Here is a 16,091-nt window from a genome sequence, read left to right as displayed (position 1 = left end):
TGCCGGTAGTCTGCTGTCACCGTGCGCTAGACGAGCACAGGCTGACAAATTCCTGTGCTGGGTCTTGAGATTCTCTTGACTCTATAAAAAAAAGACTCAGAATGTCTTAAAATAGCATGGTAGCTGAAATAACCATAACAGCAACAATAATAGCTTGCCATTCCTGAGAATGGTTGTTTGTTTAAAATCCAGGGCACTGGTTCTGGCAGTGGTCCGTTTCCACGAGCCGGGCTGCCACAACAGTTGCTCTGATGGAAATCATATGGACTCATCGTGGCATGAAACTCCGGGGTCTGTCAAGCGTCCTCTTAACCCCTCTGTAAGGAATCTCCTTATAGAGACCAGCTGCCTGAACACGCTTGGACAGGAAGTAGGTGGTGTAGGCCTGATCATCGCAGGGAGGCTGCTGCTGCTGCTGTTGCCCTGTCCAAGTGATAACTAGTTGTCCACTCCTGGCCTGGACTCCCCAGCCTGGATGCACAAGCAGGCTGGATTCCCGTCACAGTTCCTGAAGAGGGCACTTGACACTTGAACTGCCTTGTTGAAGAGGGAGTCGGGTGGCCGGTGAGCACAGTGTGTCACACCGCACTGTCGGGGTCCCCGGCTCCCCCTGAAGTATAGTTGTCAGTCCTCCCTGGACTCTCATCCTGTCAGAAGCTCCGGCCACGCTGGCTGCCGCACCCTGCCGTCCACCAGTCCACAGGCTCAGCTGCTTTCCTGTTCCACAGAGCAGTCCCCACGTGACACTCCGCAAAGCTGTCTTCTAGCCCCCTTCCCACACTGAAAACCCCGCCCAGAGTCAGAGCTGGGGCGGGGGCACTGAGGGAGACCTGGGACGAGGGCTTGGCCTGGTGGGAACGAGTGAAGCGACTCTGTTGACCTTGGGTCACATGCACTATAGACTTCTGGAAAGTCCTGAACGGTGGTGTCACTAATGGCTTTACTGGGTCACCTTTTGCTGACTCCCTCGGGGGCCTAGGGAGCACCCCGGACTACTTGATTTCAGACTTTGACAAGTGATAAAAGCCAGTATTGAGATTGCTGCTTCACGGGGTCCAGATTCGTAACTATTGACTGAAGTTATTTCTGCCTTTGCTGAGACGCTCCCTCATGTGTTTGCTGTTACTTTAATGGGTTGCTTCCTGGTGCGTTCTGAGGCCCGGGCACTTGCCCTTCGGTCTGGCAACCTGCAGCTTGACCTGAGTGGAATGGGGGCTGCACGAGGAACATCAGACCAGCCAGCTGGCAATATGACTCACCGCTTTCCCCTGGAAAACACAGTCGGTGTAAACAGCAATTGCAAACGTCCTCACTTGTATCTTTGTGGCTCTGAGCTTTAATCAGAACACCCCAGGCTCTTCATTTCCAGTCTCTAAGCTTGTAACGTCTTAAATGCCCTGTCGGCACAGTGTCTGGGCCTCGTGCTTCTAAACAGAACGTGCTTGGTGACCTCGACATTTGTCAGTAGTAATTACGCTGATTAACAGAAGAATCCCACTGTCCTTCTGGTCTTCAGGGTCCTGTCAGTAAGCCAGTGCTCTGCAGTGGGTTTTCCTGGGGTATCGCCTGCTGGCTCTCTTCCTCCCTGTTTCTTCAGAGGGCCACATTTGCTGTTTTGTGCAGGAAATCCCCACTGTTCTTGGGCTCCCCCTGCTACAGTTGGAAAGACATGAGAGTATCCAAGGTGGAGCCCAGGCCTGAGTTCTCAGCAGGCCAGACAGGCAGCAGATGCTCGTTGCTGTTTTCATTTTGTATTCACCCTTCCCTTGCTTTGCGTTTGGGGAACCAAAGCCAACAGGTTATCAAAAGAATGAGAATAATTGGCCTTCTGACATTGATTGGGGCTCGGGGTTATTGGGTGTTTTGTTTCTGATTTGAAACCAGCTGTTTGGTAACCACTAACTCTTCCCTTATTCTTTTCTTGCAGATGAGCTCACAGTGCCTGCACTTTACCCCAGTAGCCCTGAAGTGTGGGCCCCGTACCCTCTGTACCCAGCGGAGTTAGCGCCTGCTCTACCTCCTCCTGCTTTCACCTATCCCGCTTCACTGCATGCCCAGGTAATTTATACCCATCGGCCACGACTTCACTCACTCCACCACCAGTCCTTTCAAACCTGGTTCCCCAGAGCACACCATACAACTAACACCTATCCAGCTAACAGATCCACCTTCAAGAGATTACTGATTCCCTCTAAATCAAGCTGACACTCCTCCGGGACTTATGAGGACCATCTGACAGCAATGATATCACCCACTGCCTGATGTTTGCCCGAAACAACACCTCTCTCTTCCTTAATGATCTCACCCTCATATCACACACGAGAGACCGGGCCCGGTGACCTCCCCAGCTCCCAGCCGGCTAGCGGGCGTCGCCCGAGCGTAGACCTGTGTGCCTTGTGTGGACGGGCTGCAGCGGGAGGCGTGCATTTGTCACAGGGCCTACGTGTGTGTGTATGTGTGTGTTTGTGTGTTGAGGGGTTTCCACTCTCGTGTTCTGTGAGATCCAGTGACAGAGGGGAAAGTTGGGAGGACTGTGTGCTATCATACGCATGTTAAAGAAGAGGTAAGGGTTCCTTTTCTCCAGTTTTAAGAGACCCTGTAGGATAGAAGGTACAGTATAGTGTCTTAAATGTAATCACAGGTCAAGATAGAGGTCTCTCCTCTGACCAGCTTGCTTTCTTAGTTAAGAATAGCCTGAGTTTTCTAAACAAACTCCCTTGTTTCTTCACAAAGATTACTGTCTACGTACCAATCCTTTCTCCTCCCTTGGGAAAAAAAAGTTTCTCTTAGCTTTACTTTTAGTACAAGGAGTAGTAATCAGTGTGAAGATTCAGAGTGATGATCAATAGCGAAAAAAAGGAAAAGAAAGGCAGTGTAGCTTTCATTTGTCTGACTGCAAGTGTAACTCCTGGAAGCAGGAAAACCTGGTTTTGATAAGTTGTCATCCTGGAAAGGTGGTAGTTTTGTTTGTTTTGCTTAGTGTTTATTTACAAGGCTGGATGAAATAAATAGCTTCCCAGAAAACTCTTAAAACTCTCTGGCTTAAAACTCTTGTATGTTGTACAGAACTTACTGTGTTGTACAAGACACCTGCAGGCAGCCCCAGCGAGCATTCTCGCAGGCTGTGGGGTCAGTTGTGGTGTTAGCCGGACACCCGTCCATTCCGTTTCAGCTGAGTTGTCAATGCTCCGTGTGTGCACGGACAGCTCAGCTTCCCGGGCACCATGCAGGCAGACTACAGAGAGAAGGCCTTGGTGCCTGGGCCCCGAAGTGATTACCCTCAGTGTTGGGAGAAGTGGGTAGAAAGTAGTACCAGTAGTGGAGGAAAACGTAGGTGGTGGTGGTGAGAGTTCTTGGCACAGAAAACAGAGCAGCAGGGTTCTTCCAAGGCTGATCACCCAGTTTCTAGATTCACTGTGCTTTTTGCTTTCCTTCCCTGCTGCTTTTCCCACCTTTGTCCATGTCAGCGTGTGGTCACCCTCGCAGGTAGCAGGGGAGGGAGGAGAGAGAATAAACCCGCAGGTACCCTCGGCTGAGGTCTCAGAATGTTCGTAGTGGCCTCAGAGATAACTCTGTAGATGCCGTGGAGCAACTCAAAAAGTCCTGTCTGTTGTGGCCCAGCCCCGCCATCTGTGGACATGTGATCCACCTCTTCCTCTTCCTGGACTGCCTAGATACAGATCAGTTGACAATTGAGACAAATATCCATGGCTTTGGTTAATCAGCAGCAAAGCCTTTCACCATTGCCCTGAAGAGGCAAGAATTGAGAATGGCCAGAAAGGACCGTCAATGGTGGCTTTTGGCCGTGACATCTGGGTAATTTGCCCTTGCTTCATTCATATTACGGATGAAATCAAAAGTCATTCTGGGGAATATGGTGGGAGAAGGAGCTGAAAAGTCTTAAGAGATTAGAAAGCCCAGGCCATTTGTGAGAATGGATGGTGAGAGACAGTGCCAAGATTAGATGGACTCAACCATTATGCCTTAAAGGGATGGACTGCCCATGGTAGCACCCCCCTGTGTGCTCATCTTTGATTGTGAGACTTCCCAGCCTGGAATCCACTTGGCACCGCCACGCCGGCCCTAGAGTTGGTGGGACTCTCGTCTTACCAGTGAGATCCTTGTGCTCAACCCCACTTCTTGTTTGGGGCCATTCCCAGGGCAAGCTGGGGTTCTGTATCCTAAAGACTGGTGAACAAATATGGTCACTTAAATGTCTTTGTTCAGTATGAGAATCATAGAATGAACTGGGAGAGGCTGTACAGATCAGCTGGTCTGACCCATTTTACAGATGAGGAAACAGACCGGAGAAGATGGAGAGTTACCCAAAGTCGCAAGTGGCTCTGCCATGACTAGAGCCAGGTCACCTGACTCCCAGCTCTTTCCACACTTCAGTGCTGGCTCACCAAAGACTAATTCTTTGATGGAATTTTGGGAAGGCCTTCCTCCAGTGACTCCTTGGATCTTTCTTCTCTAAGTAGATGAGAAGCCTGTAAGAAGAGACTTGGAGGCAGAGACAAGGGAATCAGAACTTAACCTTCACCCAAAGGGCCTAAGAGAATTTTTATTAACTTGAGGTAGAGCAGAGGGGAAGACCAAAATGGAGCATCCCCTTAGTGGATAATTGCATTTTTGTTTTGGAAGTCTTATTAATGTCTTTGGAGAAGCTTTTAATTTTGCTTTTCTTAGCAATGTTGTGCTCTGTTTTGAGACATGGATTTTTTTTTTCTTCTAGTGTTTCTCTCCTGAGGCAAAGCCCAACACACCTGTCTTTTGTCCACTTCTCCAGCAAATTAGATTTGTCTCTGGGAATGTGTTTGTAACATATCAACCTACTGCAGACCAGCAGAGGGAGCTCCCATGTTGAATTTGCTTGTTAGCTATTTTTCCCCCTTTTGCAAAAACTATTTCTTGGTAACATTTGAGAGATTTCAATAAAAATTTTAATTAGAGCAAAAATGATCTCAAGTAGACTGCAGCGTTTTGTTTTTGTGGTGATGTGATTTTGGAGATGTTATCTCTTAAGATTTTGGTAGAACTGGGCCCGTGACACTTAATATACATGATATGAGAGTCTGACTCGAAGCACCCTGGGGAGGCTTGTCCAGAGCCGAGGCCTCGCTGCTGCTGCTTGTATCTTCTTAGGCTCCTGAACCATCAAGAGCTGCGTATTAGAAGAGTCTCATTCTAGCATCCGTGAGTCACATCTGCCAGGAGATCTCACTTCAACAGGGTGGATGTGTTTTCCAGTCTGATCCAGAACGAGGACCCAGGAGACAGAAGCTGTCATTGAAAAGGAGTTGCATCTTATGTCTACTTCTGCCCAGCTTCATTATGTGGTCTTTCTTTGCCTCAATCTCTGAGTTGAAGATGCTTATTTGACATCAGATCCCCCTTTTAAAGAACTTCTGGATAATTCTTAAAAATTATGAGGCAGGGAGCAGGACTATAAGCCTCAGAACTGCCTTATTATTTTAGAAGTGGAAGAACAACTTGGTGCAGCAAACATCTGATTTCTAAGAAGATCACTAACAATCTAAGAAATGATCGTCCTTACTTTCACCGTCCTTGGTATTTGAAATGTATTAAATATGTTATGCAAGTCACTGAACAGGAAAGGAAGGTTTCATCTGAGCTGTAGGAAAGTTATACTCGGAAGAGAACATACGGACAGCCCCTCTCACCTCGTATTCACACAGCTCAGCTCTAAGTCTGGGTTCATCTTTGCCTTTAGTCTTGCTGCTGACAGGGCGGAAAGAGAGTTAAAGTGCACTGTCCTCACTGCCTCCTAGAAACAGTACTGTTTACCCCTGACCAGAGCCACACTGTTAGGCCAGAAACTTTGTAGGTAAGTAGGACTGAGAGAGCAAGTCCTGGTTGCCTGTTTCTCCCACAGAGGCCTCATCTGCCCTGAGCAACAGCAGGTCTCCCCCCAGTGCTGCCGGGCCGCTGATGACTGGGACACATCACCTGCCTGTAAACAAAAGGTTTTAAAATCACAACACAGACTTCCCAGGGCAAGACCTGCCCCTTGGGAGGTCCCTTGTGACACACTGGAAAAACTTTAAAGGTTAAACCCAAAATAAATGCAAGCGTGGACCATGGGAAAAGAGACATAGGCAGACTGGGAAGAGAGGTCCCAGGGGAGAGATGGGCCTAGGGTGGGGTGTGGGTGGCCTAACTGCAGGGCCCCGCCCCCACCCCCTTCCCCATCCAGGCATCTACTGAGCAGCGCTGTGTGACTTTGGAGAACTGCATTTGTAAATTTTTTTAAAAAGCTAATCTCATTAAGCATCTCCTCTGTCAAATTGTGCCCCACAGACAATACTGAGATAAAGGAGACAGGAGAACATCGGCTTTGGCGTGGGTCTGACCTACAGCCACAGACAGCGTACGCAAGTGTCTGGAGGGAGGCGGGGAGCAGGCAGGTGTGAGTGTGGACTCAGGCTGGCAGCAGTGCTTCCTGCCCAGGCATGTGTTGGGACTCACATGAGAAGGACTTCTGTTCAGAAGGTGGTATCCAGGGCTGTAATGGTGACTGGACCGTAGTGGGACCCTGACCAAGCCCCCGGGAGGCAGCTGCAGCCCCTCACCAGCCAGGAGATTGGGCCTTGCTTCTGTGCCTCACACACGGCATCTGCTCTTAACTCCTGACATCCTCATTCTTGGGGCTCGGCCTTCACAAAGGTGCATTGTCTGCCTTCAGCCCGGGGCTGTGACTGTCCTGGGAACCACAGCTTTGAAGGACTGCAGTGTTGCCTTTGAGGCAGCACAGCTCACGGATCTGAATTGTTTCCAGGTAGAAACGAAACTGTTAATTCTCCGACGTTTCTCTTTTCCTCTAAATCTGCAGCTCCGTGACAGTCAGGCTGGGAGGAGGAACCACCGCTTGGTACTCCGTCTCCTGAGCACGCTGGCCTTGTCTAGTTCCCTGTTTTGTTTGGCTTTCTGGTCACCTAGGAGCATCTGGCTTAACTCCCCATCAGAGACTGGGGGCAGGCATGCCAGGCCAGGCACTCTTAGCACCGGCCTCCTGTGAACCTGGGAACCCCCCCCCCCTTCCTTTCCCGGTCCCTTTCCTGGGCTCTTTCCCTGCCAGTCCCACGAGGCCTGGCCTGGTCCGGGACTGCAGTTCTCCTGGGGCTGCCAGGTCAGACGCGGGCTCTGCCGTTGATAAGCTGTGGGACCTTCACTGAACAAGTTCCTTAACCTCAAGTGAGGCTAGGAATCCCTCATGTAGCGAGCGCCCTTGGCCCTTCAGAGAGCGCCTGGCAGACAGTAAGAGCTTAGTGAGTGCTGGCCTTTTACAGAGCATTTGAATCTTCAAGAAGGAAGCCCAGGACAAGCTCCCCACGGGGCTGTGATAGTTGAGACACTGAGGACATGGACCACGTCCTGATGACACTGACAGGGCTGCAGAGTCCTTGTGGCTGCAGCCAAGTCAGAGGCCAGAGGCTGGAAAGAATGAGGAGCAGGTGAGCAAAGCGAGACATCAAATGACAGCCACCACCACCACCAAGTGACGGCACCTGCCTTGCACCCCGCATCCGCCGGGTGGTCTCTGCAGCTTGTCCTGGCACCAGGACCCCCTGGAGGAAGTCTCCCCTGAGGCCAGGCCTGGACACGCCTCTCAGAAGAAAGCCTGCCCTGACAGGAAACAGATCAAGAGTGGGAAACAGCTGAATTCTCAGAGATAACAGATGGTTCATGTGTGTGCCTTTACTCAAACCCATTGTCCCTGAACTCTCCAGCTGCTGATCACCCAGCCCATTCCTCCTGGGCGTTCTAACTCATTCTTCTCACAGTCCTTCCACCAGGACTCTGCCCAGCCCCATTTCCAGGCTGTGGGGTTACATTTTGTGTCTTAGGGAGATGATTTTCTTCACAGTCCTGTGGCTGAACCCCAGGGGAGCCCACTTCTGGCCAAGCAAATACCCTGTTTATCTTCTTGTGTCCTTCTGTCTGTCCCTTCCCCCGCCTCCTCTGCTTTTGGTATTTGGAGAACTAAAGAGCTCCTTAGTAAGGCAGAGACAAACCTTTGTCCTGTCCTCACTGGCCCCTCAGAAGCAGTCTGCAGTCCTTCTTCCAGAGCCCTTGTGCCAGAGCTGCTACTGAGGCCCAGACGTCCCTCTCCTGGGCAGCTTTCTGCAACAGCTGTGCAGAGAGACCCGTCGGCCCCCAGTGGAACTAACCACTGCCGGGACTGAGAACAGCTCAGGGGGCCTCCTCCTGACTGGAGGGCACCAGGGTTGCCTTCATTGGCTGCGCTGTGTTTTGCAGGTTTCCTAAGCACGTTCCATTTCTCCTTGGTAAGGCTAACCTCACTAGATCCTGTGTCTGTTCCCGGACATCACTAGCAGTGAGAGCCCTTCACTGAGTCTCACCCGTAAGTACTGTTTGCAAGTCCACTGCTTTGGGATTACTAACAATGGTGTGGTCCCCCCATCACAACAGGACAGGTGGTGCCAAGAGCCTGGCACATAACTGGGACTCAGTGTTCAAAATCAGACAGGCCAGGTTTTAATGAAAATCTCCACCCATTCTTCTAACTTTGGGATTTTAGGCAAATTTTTTTTTAACCTCACTGAGTCTCAGTTTCCTCATCTATCACTCATTTCATGGGGTTATTTTGAGGGAAAGAGTAAAATGCGTGGCATAGTGTAATTACTGTTAAACGAGCTCTTCCATTTCCTTTTTGGACTAGGAGGTGGTCAGAACCCCAGGCATGGCCCAGGGGCTCCTGAGCCCTCCCTTTGTAGCTTAAGGAGCAGTTAGGATGCAGGGACTCAGGACAGCACCCTGCCAGGAGAGACCTAAGGGCCCAGGCAGGCTTTTTTCTTTGGTCAAGGGGAGAAGCGGCTAGTGCCAGGGCAAAACGGGGGTCTTTGGTAGGAAGAGGCACCCAGATACCGCCGGGAAGAATGTGAAGTCTAACTGCTTTGTAGCAAGTCTACAAAGAAACTTTGGAATTATAACATGTAGCCTTCATAAAAGAAAAGTGAACTTCTCCTTGAAGAAAACGAATTGTGACAGGGGTAAAAAGGAAAATCGACTCCAAATGGGATCATGTTTTATTCAGGGTTTGTGCTGCCAGCGGGGAAGGCCAGAACTCGGTGACAGGATGGGAAAGTGGGACACCCCAACTTCAGGACTCATCCGCTCTGCCACAAAGTGCTTCTCGCTCCGCTGAGCGCAGCTCCTGGAGACCTCTAATGGCCCTTGATAACAAACATAGTTAAAAATTAACAGACTGACAAAATTAAATATGGATGACAAGCAACCACTGTGGACTTAATCTGACACAGGGTGTTACACGCTTGGGTGCCCTCGACCTGAGTGGTGTCTTGAGTGAACTTCTGCGATGTCTGAGCACATTTCACATGCCTGACAGGGAAAGAGTCGCTCAGGAGAGAAAATTATCCCTACAGGTGTATGTTTAATTAAGCCCAGCCTTGAGTGGTCTTAGCAAGAGGTGTTCACAGGCCTGGGGCCTTGTTTTGGGGTGTAGACCAGGTGCTGCCTGGTCTCGGACCTCAGCCACATCTCCCCACGAAGACTGGGAGGCCATGTTGGGTCACAGGGCTGTGCTGGAACAGGGCCTTCTCCCGCCAGGACTTGCTTGCTCGCCTCCTTCCCAGCTGCTGGGATGGGTCAGATGGCAGACCTCACCTTTGGACTAGTTCACGTAAATCTTGACGTTCTGCCTAGGTAATGGAAACTTGTCTCGTTACCCTAGGCAAGGAAGATTAGGTGTTAAGTAAGTAGCAGAGAAAGCTGATTGCATTTCGTGTCTGCATCTAAGAAAGAGAAAGAGTATGAGTGGAGGGGGGTGTTCCTTTAGAGAGTAATCCTCATGGGTCTCATTTCTTGAAGGAGAGAAATTCCTGAAAAGTGTTCTTCCAGTTGTGGCGAATGCTTTATTAGAAATGGGGATGGTTGCTATTTAAAAGAGCTCTGTAATTAGTCCCATAAAGAGGATGATTTTTGTGTGTGTGTGCTGCAAATCATCACTCCAGTCTATTTGGTGAGTTTGGAGTTTCTTGGACCAGAGTATGATTCTGGCTTGGCGGCCTCTCCTCAGCCTGGCAGCCCTCAACAGAGTTCGCTGTGGGACCTGACCTGCTTTATTTGGTGATCCTGCTGAAGAGCAGATCCTTAGATCTGAAGTCGCTCGGAGTTGATTATGATTAAATAATGTGTGAGTGGCTGGTGGCCGTTGGCTCAATGCTGGGAAGGCCCTGGCAGGATATCTTGGGGACAGTGGTAGAAACCTGCCTAAGAATATCCATGCCTTAAAAAGGAGAGAGAGCTTGGTTCTGAATATGGTGCTGGGAAGTCTGCTTTCTGGTAGAGCACCTGCATTAGGAGAGGTAAGAGCATCTTCGTGCTCCTCGTAGATTAGACATCCAGGGTGCCAGCTGGTCGGGCAGTCTTCCAGTTCTAATTAGTTCCATTACGAGCTGGGACCTTGGATGTCATGTTGGCGTGCCTCAGCCTCCTGGATCCATGTCTCCGCTGGAAGGGGCATTCCAGACCAACATTTCTCAACACCTACAGGTATTAATAGCTGTTATATAATAAAAAAGATTCTGTGGTCGGGTAGACTTGGGAATGCCAGGGTTGACTCAAGGCAAGCAGCTTCTCAGAGCCTGTAATGTACTCAGGGGTGTCTAGAAGCTGCTGAGGCTGCATTTTTCTCAAACATACTCCACTCTAGAGCATCTCCTCTTCTGTTCACATTTTTGGAAACCTCATTCAAGAGCAGTGTCTCAAATGTGAGCATATATGTGCGTCTTCATCACCTGGAGGGCTTGTGAAATGCAGATCCCTGGGCTCTACCCTTCAGTTTCTGCGTTTCTGACATGTCTCCAGGTGCTGATGGTCAGGGGCCACACTGAGAACCACTGGTCTAGATTTATCCCTTTATTCCACAGAGAAGGAAGTAGCTACCCTAAGGGATATTTGTTAATATTAGCTGCTGTGAATTGAGCCAGCTTCCTGATGAGCTCTTCTGTTTCTAAAGGCACGTGGGATGATGGGCCTCGGTTACTAGGAAGGGGAGAGTATAATTGCAAATAATGACTCTCGGTGCTTTCCACTGTGCTGCTGGAAAACCGCTGTAGCAGGGCTGGAGGATAAGGCAGGGCATCCAGCCTGGAGCCCAGTCAAGGTCTTCCTGGCCTTGGCAACACTACTGGGAATGTGAAGTCTGTATGTATTTTAATCCTCTGGGCCTTATTTTCCTCATCTATAAATGGAAGAGGATGGCAATTATTTTTATGGATACCTAGTCCTCTGTCTGGCATTCCACTTTATTTTTGCTCTGGGTTATTTCTTTTTCCGGGTGCTCTCCTGTCCAGTCTGTCACCAGTCACAGGAGTCACTGGTCCCATGCTGAGGTGCTGGAGATTTCAGTGTGACCCTTGCAGGGCCACTGCATTTGAGAGTGTTCCTGAGGAAGTGCGATAGTGGACTCCCGGACAGTGTGGCCCCTGCACAGTGAATTTTAACAGTTATAACTGTCAGCATTACTAAGTTCTAGCAGAGACGCGGCCCGGGTCTTCTGTGGGGTTTGTTGACCTATATGTCACAATCTGTGTGATGTGCTTAGCAGTCTCTGGCACATATATGTAACGTTAAGAGGTTCTTAGGGGACTTCAGAAGCTCCCAGCATTGCATGCAAGGTTGTGAGCGTGCAGTTGTGTATCTGTGATTGAGTACACGTGCATTTTTCTGCAGACAGGACCACTGCATTACAAGGAAGGTCACCCATGTAGACTTAATGCCTGCTGGATTGTTCCTGGAGCCGGAGTCAGGGAACCATAGTTTCCTTGGTGTTTGCGATGCACCTAAAGCAGCCCCTAGGCAATGGTCAGAGTGGCCACGAGTGACCTCAGGCCAAAAACAACAGCAGAACAGGTGGCCTTTTTCTTTTTCCTGGAGAACCACAGGGATGAGCACCAAAGAGCTTGTTCCCTGGGGTTGGCTGCCTGGGCTAAGGTGTGTCCCTGGGAGCTCAGCTCACTGCCCTCTGCTGGCAGGTGGGTGCAGCTGCGCCTCTCAGAGTTGGAGGGAGGCAGCCTTGGGAGTCTGGGACGTGGTGAGCAGTGTGTCTTAGCCTTGGGGCACCAGAGGGATGGATTTCAGGGCCTGCTTTTACTCCATTGCCACGACATCCTCCCTGAGAATCATCCAGCAGGCTGAATTCACCCTAGCTCAGAATCCACCTGTCACCTGGATTGCTCAGGTCATGTGGCTCAGGCTGACTGCAGTGCTCTGACCCCGCACTACAGGCGCATGTGCACCTGAGAGAGCTCGAGGGCTGTGTGCAGGGGACCAGGCGCGGGTGCGGGAGAGGCAGGCACAGAGGCTGGAGTGGGTGCCGGGAGGTGAGGGCCTTCCTTCTCGCAGTCACCTTCACCAAAGCAGGAATCATGCCATCCACTCTGTGCTCTCCCCTCCCCGATCAGCCTCCCTCTCCCCGCGTCTCCTCTGTGAAACACCAACGTGTCTTGGCCTCCTTGGGCTCAGCGCCCCAGCCCCACACCCAGGCAGCACCAGCCGCCACACTGCGCTCCCCCGACCCTGACGCACTCGGACCCATCCCCTTCCACTGTGTGTTTAGGTTCCCAGCCCCACACCTGCCACAGGGCTGTGCCCCGGGCCCATCCTTTACCTCCTGTCTCAGGAAGGCAGCTCCAACTCTGCCCTTTGCTTAGTGAGCAAGTGGACTCAGATGCACAAAGCCATAAGCCATGGGTAGGTATGAGTTTTTCTTTGAGTCTGTTTCTCTGTTTTCCTCCCCTCCCTTCTGCCCTCTCCCTCTCTGCCCTTGTACTCGACCCTCTCTCACCCTTTCCATCCTCCTGCCTCCCACATTTCCCCTCTTTATTTCTCTTCTTTGTCCTGCATACCCACCCCTAATTCCCAGGGTGACATGTTTTTAGCCTATCTGCTTGTGATATTTTTGGTCCCTTGTCTTCAAAATTACCATGAGGGTGGAAACAGCTCTGGCTCAGCCTTAAATGAGCTTCAGTACCTCCCGAGGAATACAGCTCTGCCCTCTCAGAATATGGGGGCCCCACTCTGGCTGGTAGTCTGATTTCTAGTAATACCTGATGTGCTCCTCTGGTGAGACTAACGCACAGCTGGCCCAAGGTGTGGAGCCCCAGTGAGGCAGAAGCTCAAAATACATCCTTGGTCCTTTAAAGCCCCTATTTCCTAGGTGAGTGAGGCCAGAGTCCCCCAGGTGGCCCCTCACGGTGCAGTAACAGCCACTCCATGAAGGAGGCCCACAGGGTAGAAGAGAACTCCGGGGACTTCTGCACCTGGACCAGGGGACAGCCCCGGGGGTACTGTGTGGGCTCTCTAGGACTCACTCCTAGACAGCCCCGCTCTTAGAATCAAGTCAGAACTAGTGGGGGCTCAGCTCTGGATTCTGACCAGCCCTGACCCCACTGGGTTCTATGACCATAGTGGACGTCATTCAGAATACCCAGACCTCAACTGACTTCCCCTCCTGGACAAATCAGGTAAGCAGAGGCAGAAGGTCTCCGTCAGTGCCTCAGGGCCCTTGCGTCTCCGTTTCAGCCAGATTGCTGCTTCATCTGTTTATGCTTTGGAGACAGTAGTAACATCCCTCGAGAAGAAAGTGGTGTGCTACAGAATTTACTAAACCACTGACGTTGACTGTTGGGCTAAAATTCCTCCCAGCATTGCATTCTACTCCAGAAAGGTTTTGACCTGACTGGTTTGGACCAAACCCAGATAAGGAGCAGTCTTTCTCCTGCCATGCTGGGGAGGATGCCGCCTCCTCGCGGGGCCAGCCGGCCCTCTGCTGTGCAGCCTCCCCTTGGCTGTAATTTGCTTGCCCTCCCTGTTCCCAGCACTGCTGCCTGTGCCGCTCATCGGCTGGGGGAGGCCGTCCCTCCTCAGTGTCAGCGGAAGCAGCAGTAAACAGGCACGTCCTGCCTGTCTGAAGGCAGGGCTGATGGTGCCAGTAGCCGGACTTCTGTTAGAGCCAAAGTGCACTTGTCCTTTTGTTTCTTCTTTCACATATTCCTCAGTGTGGGACGGGGAACAGCCTGCCAGGTACACAAAGCATCACAGGGCCCCAGACACCCCAGTGCCAAGAGGCCAGGATGGAGCAGAATCTCACAGCCAGGAGTCCTGGCCAGACCCGCAGTGTGGATGGTGTCATGACCGTCCCTTTGTTAAAGCAGATACATGTTTCTACATCCTGCTTAGAAAACCATTAGGCAGCCTGTCCCCTGGCCTAGGTGTTGCCGAATGGGTGTGGAAAAGGGGGCTGGGCCAGATTTCAGCCCAGCATGAGCTGGTAACAGGAGGGTGGGAGCAAGGGAGCTGCCGGGCCTTGGGCGTTCTCTTGAGAACAGGGTCCTATATTCAAAAAGGGGTTCGGGGGATTTCTCACGATGCTGCACTGACACTTTTCAGCCCCTGGGAGTTGAGCTGCCCGCAGTCAAGGCTGAAGGGGCACCGTCTTGTCTCGGAACAGCGTAGAGGGCAACATCCCGGCAGGATGCCCAGTGAGGAATGGGATGTCCCCGGGGAGCCCTGGTTCACAGCCTTCTCCCCACATGTCTTTCCAGATGCGCTGGCTCCCTCCCTCCGAGGCTACTTCTCAGGGCTGGAAGTCCCGTCAGTTCTGCTGAATACTGTGTAAGTACGCAATAAGGTTCAATGAGAACTGGGTCCGGTGTGTGGACAAGCCCAGGCCAGGGTGAGATTTGGCCAATGGCAGCTGTCGCCCTGCCTCAGCACCCACACCTTCTGCCCCTCCTGGGGTCGTCCGAGGGCCCTGCACTCGTCGGAAGAACTGCTTTGTGTGTCTCTTCCAAGAGGCTTTCACTTGGGACTGACAGAGATGTGAGGGATGCCACTGGTCTGAGCCTAACTTAGGAAACTGGATCCTGGACTTCCCGCTTTATTAAATAAGCAGTTTGTGCTAGTTTCTGTAGAAACAGGTGTCAGAAAATTACGTGATTATAGTTCACCTGCTGCCAATGTTGAAGACAAACCTTCCTCAAGTTACAAGCGTGAGTAATCTACTCACATACGTAGTGCTTCAGTGTGGGAGCCTCAGATTGCCCGCACTGACTTCCCTGCACACCTGTGTGTATGTTAGAACTTTGGAGAGGTTCTCATCTTCCCAAAACACCTAATGTTTCTCCTGAAGGCAGACTGTGCTGTTTACCGTAGGCTTTCCTTCAATTTTCTTGAGGGAAGCAATATCCTACATTGGCATCTTTGTGCCATTTTATCATAGGCCTAACCTTGCTTCAGAGAACTACCTAATGATTTTTTTTCCCTAGGAATGTAGAATTTCTGTAAAATCCCAAACGCATTCTTTAATTCAGTGTCTTGCCCGAGTTTCAGTTAAGTACAAAACACTGGGTTTTTTTGTTTGTTTTTATTATTGAAGTACCACCCGTTACAAAGTGTCAGTTCCTGGTGTACAGCATAATGTCTCAGTCATGCATATACATACGTATATTCGTTTTCACTTTTTTCATTAAAGGTTATTATGAGATATTGAACATGGTTCCCTGTGCTATACAGCAGAAACTTTTTAACCTGTTTTTATATATAGTGGCTAACATTTGTAAATCTCAAACTCCCGAATTTATCCCTTCCCAGCCCTTGTCCAATAACTGTAAGATTATTTACTATGCAAGTCTGTTTCTGTTTTGTAGATGAGTTCATAGTGTCCTTTTCTTCCTTTTTGATTCCACGTGAGTGATATCATATGGTATTTTTCTTTCTCTTTCTGGCTTGCTTCACTTAGAATGACAATTTCCAGGTCCTTCCATGTTGCTGCAAATAGCATTATTTTATACTTTTTTATGGCTGAGTAGTAATCCATTGTATAAACATACCACAACTTCTTTATCCAGTCATCTGTCAATGGACATTTAGGTTGTTTCAATGTCTTGCCTATTGTAAATAGTGCTGCTCTGAACATTGGGTGCATGTATCTTCTTGAATTAAGGTTCCCTCTGGATATATGCCCAGGAGTGGGATTGCTGGATCATGTGGTAAGTCTTTATTTTTAGTTTTTTGAGGAATCT

At 50.4% G+C, this 16,091-nt stretch overlaps 1 protein-coding gene across 4 annotated transcripts in view; it reads left to right on the top strand.

The window, feature by feature from the left end:
• RBPMS (RNA binding protein, mRNA processing factor) overlaps nt 1–16,091 on the top strand; it is a 158,880-nt gene that overhangs the window by 129,583 nt on the left and 13,206 nt on the right. Inside the window, exons 6-8 of one of the 4 annotated variants that reach the window (XM_072950332.1) lie at nt 1,928–2,058; nt 12,626–12,759; nt 14,613–14,682. In XM_072950332.1, coding sequence (XP_072806433.1) covers nt 1,928–2,058; nt 12,626–12,759; nt 14,613–14,682 — 335 coding nt within the window. Of the gene's footprint in view, nt 1–1,927; nt 2,337–4,735; nt 4,963–12,625; nt 12,760–14,612; nt 14,683–16,091 lie in introns of those variants that run through there. The other 3 variants (XM_072950335.1, XM_072950334.1, XM_072950333.1) reach the window with 3 other exon arrangements.

The sequence above is a fragment of the Vicugna pacos genome, chromosome 26 (assembly GCF_048564905.1).
Source record: "Vicugna pacos chromosome 26, VicPac4, whole genome shotgun sequence".
Taxonomy (NCBI): Eukaryota; Metazoa; Chordata; class Mammalia; order Artiodactyla; family Camelidae; genus Vicugna; species Vicugna pacos.
Note: the sequence above shows the minus strand (reverse complement) of the source record. Positions and strands in the feature narration are given on the sequence as shown.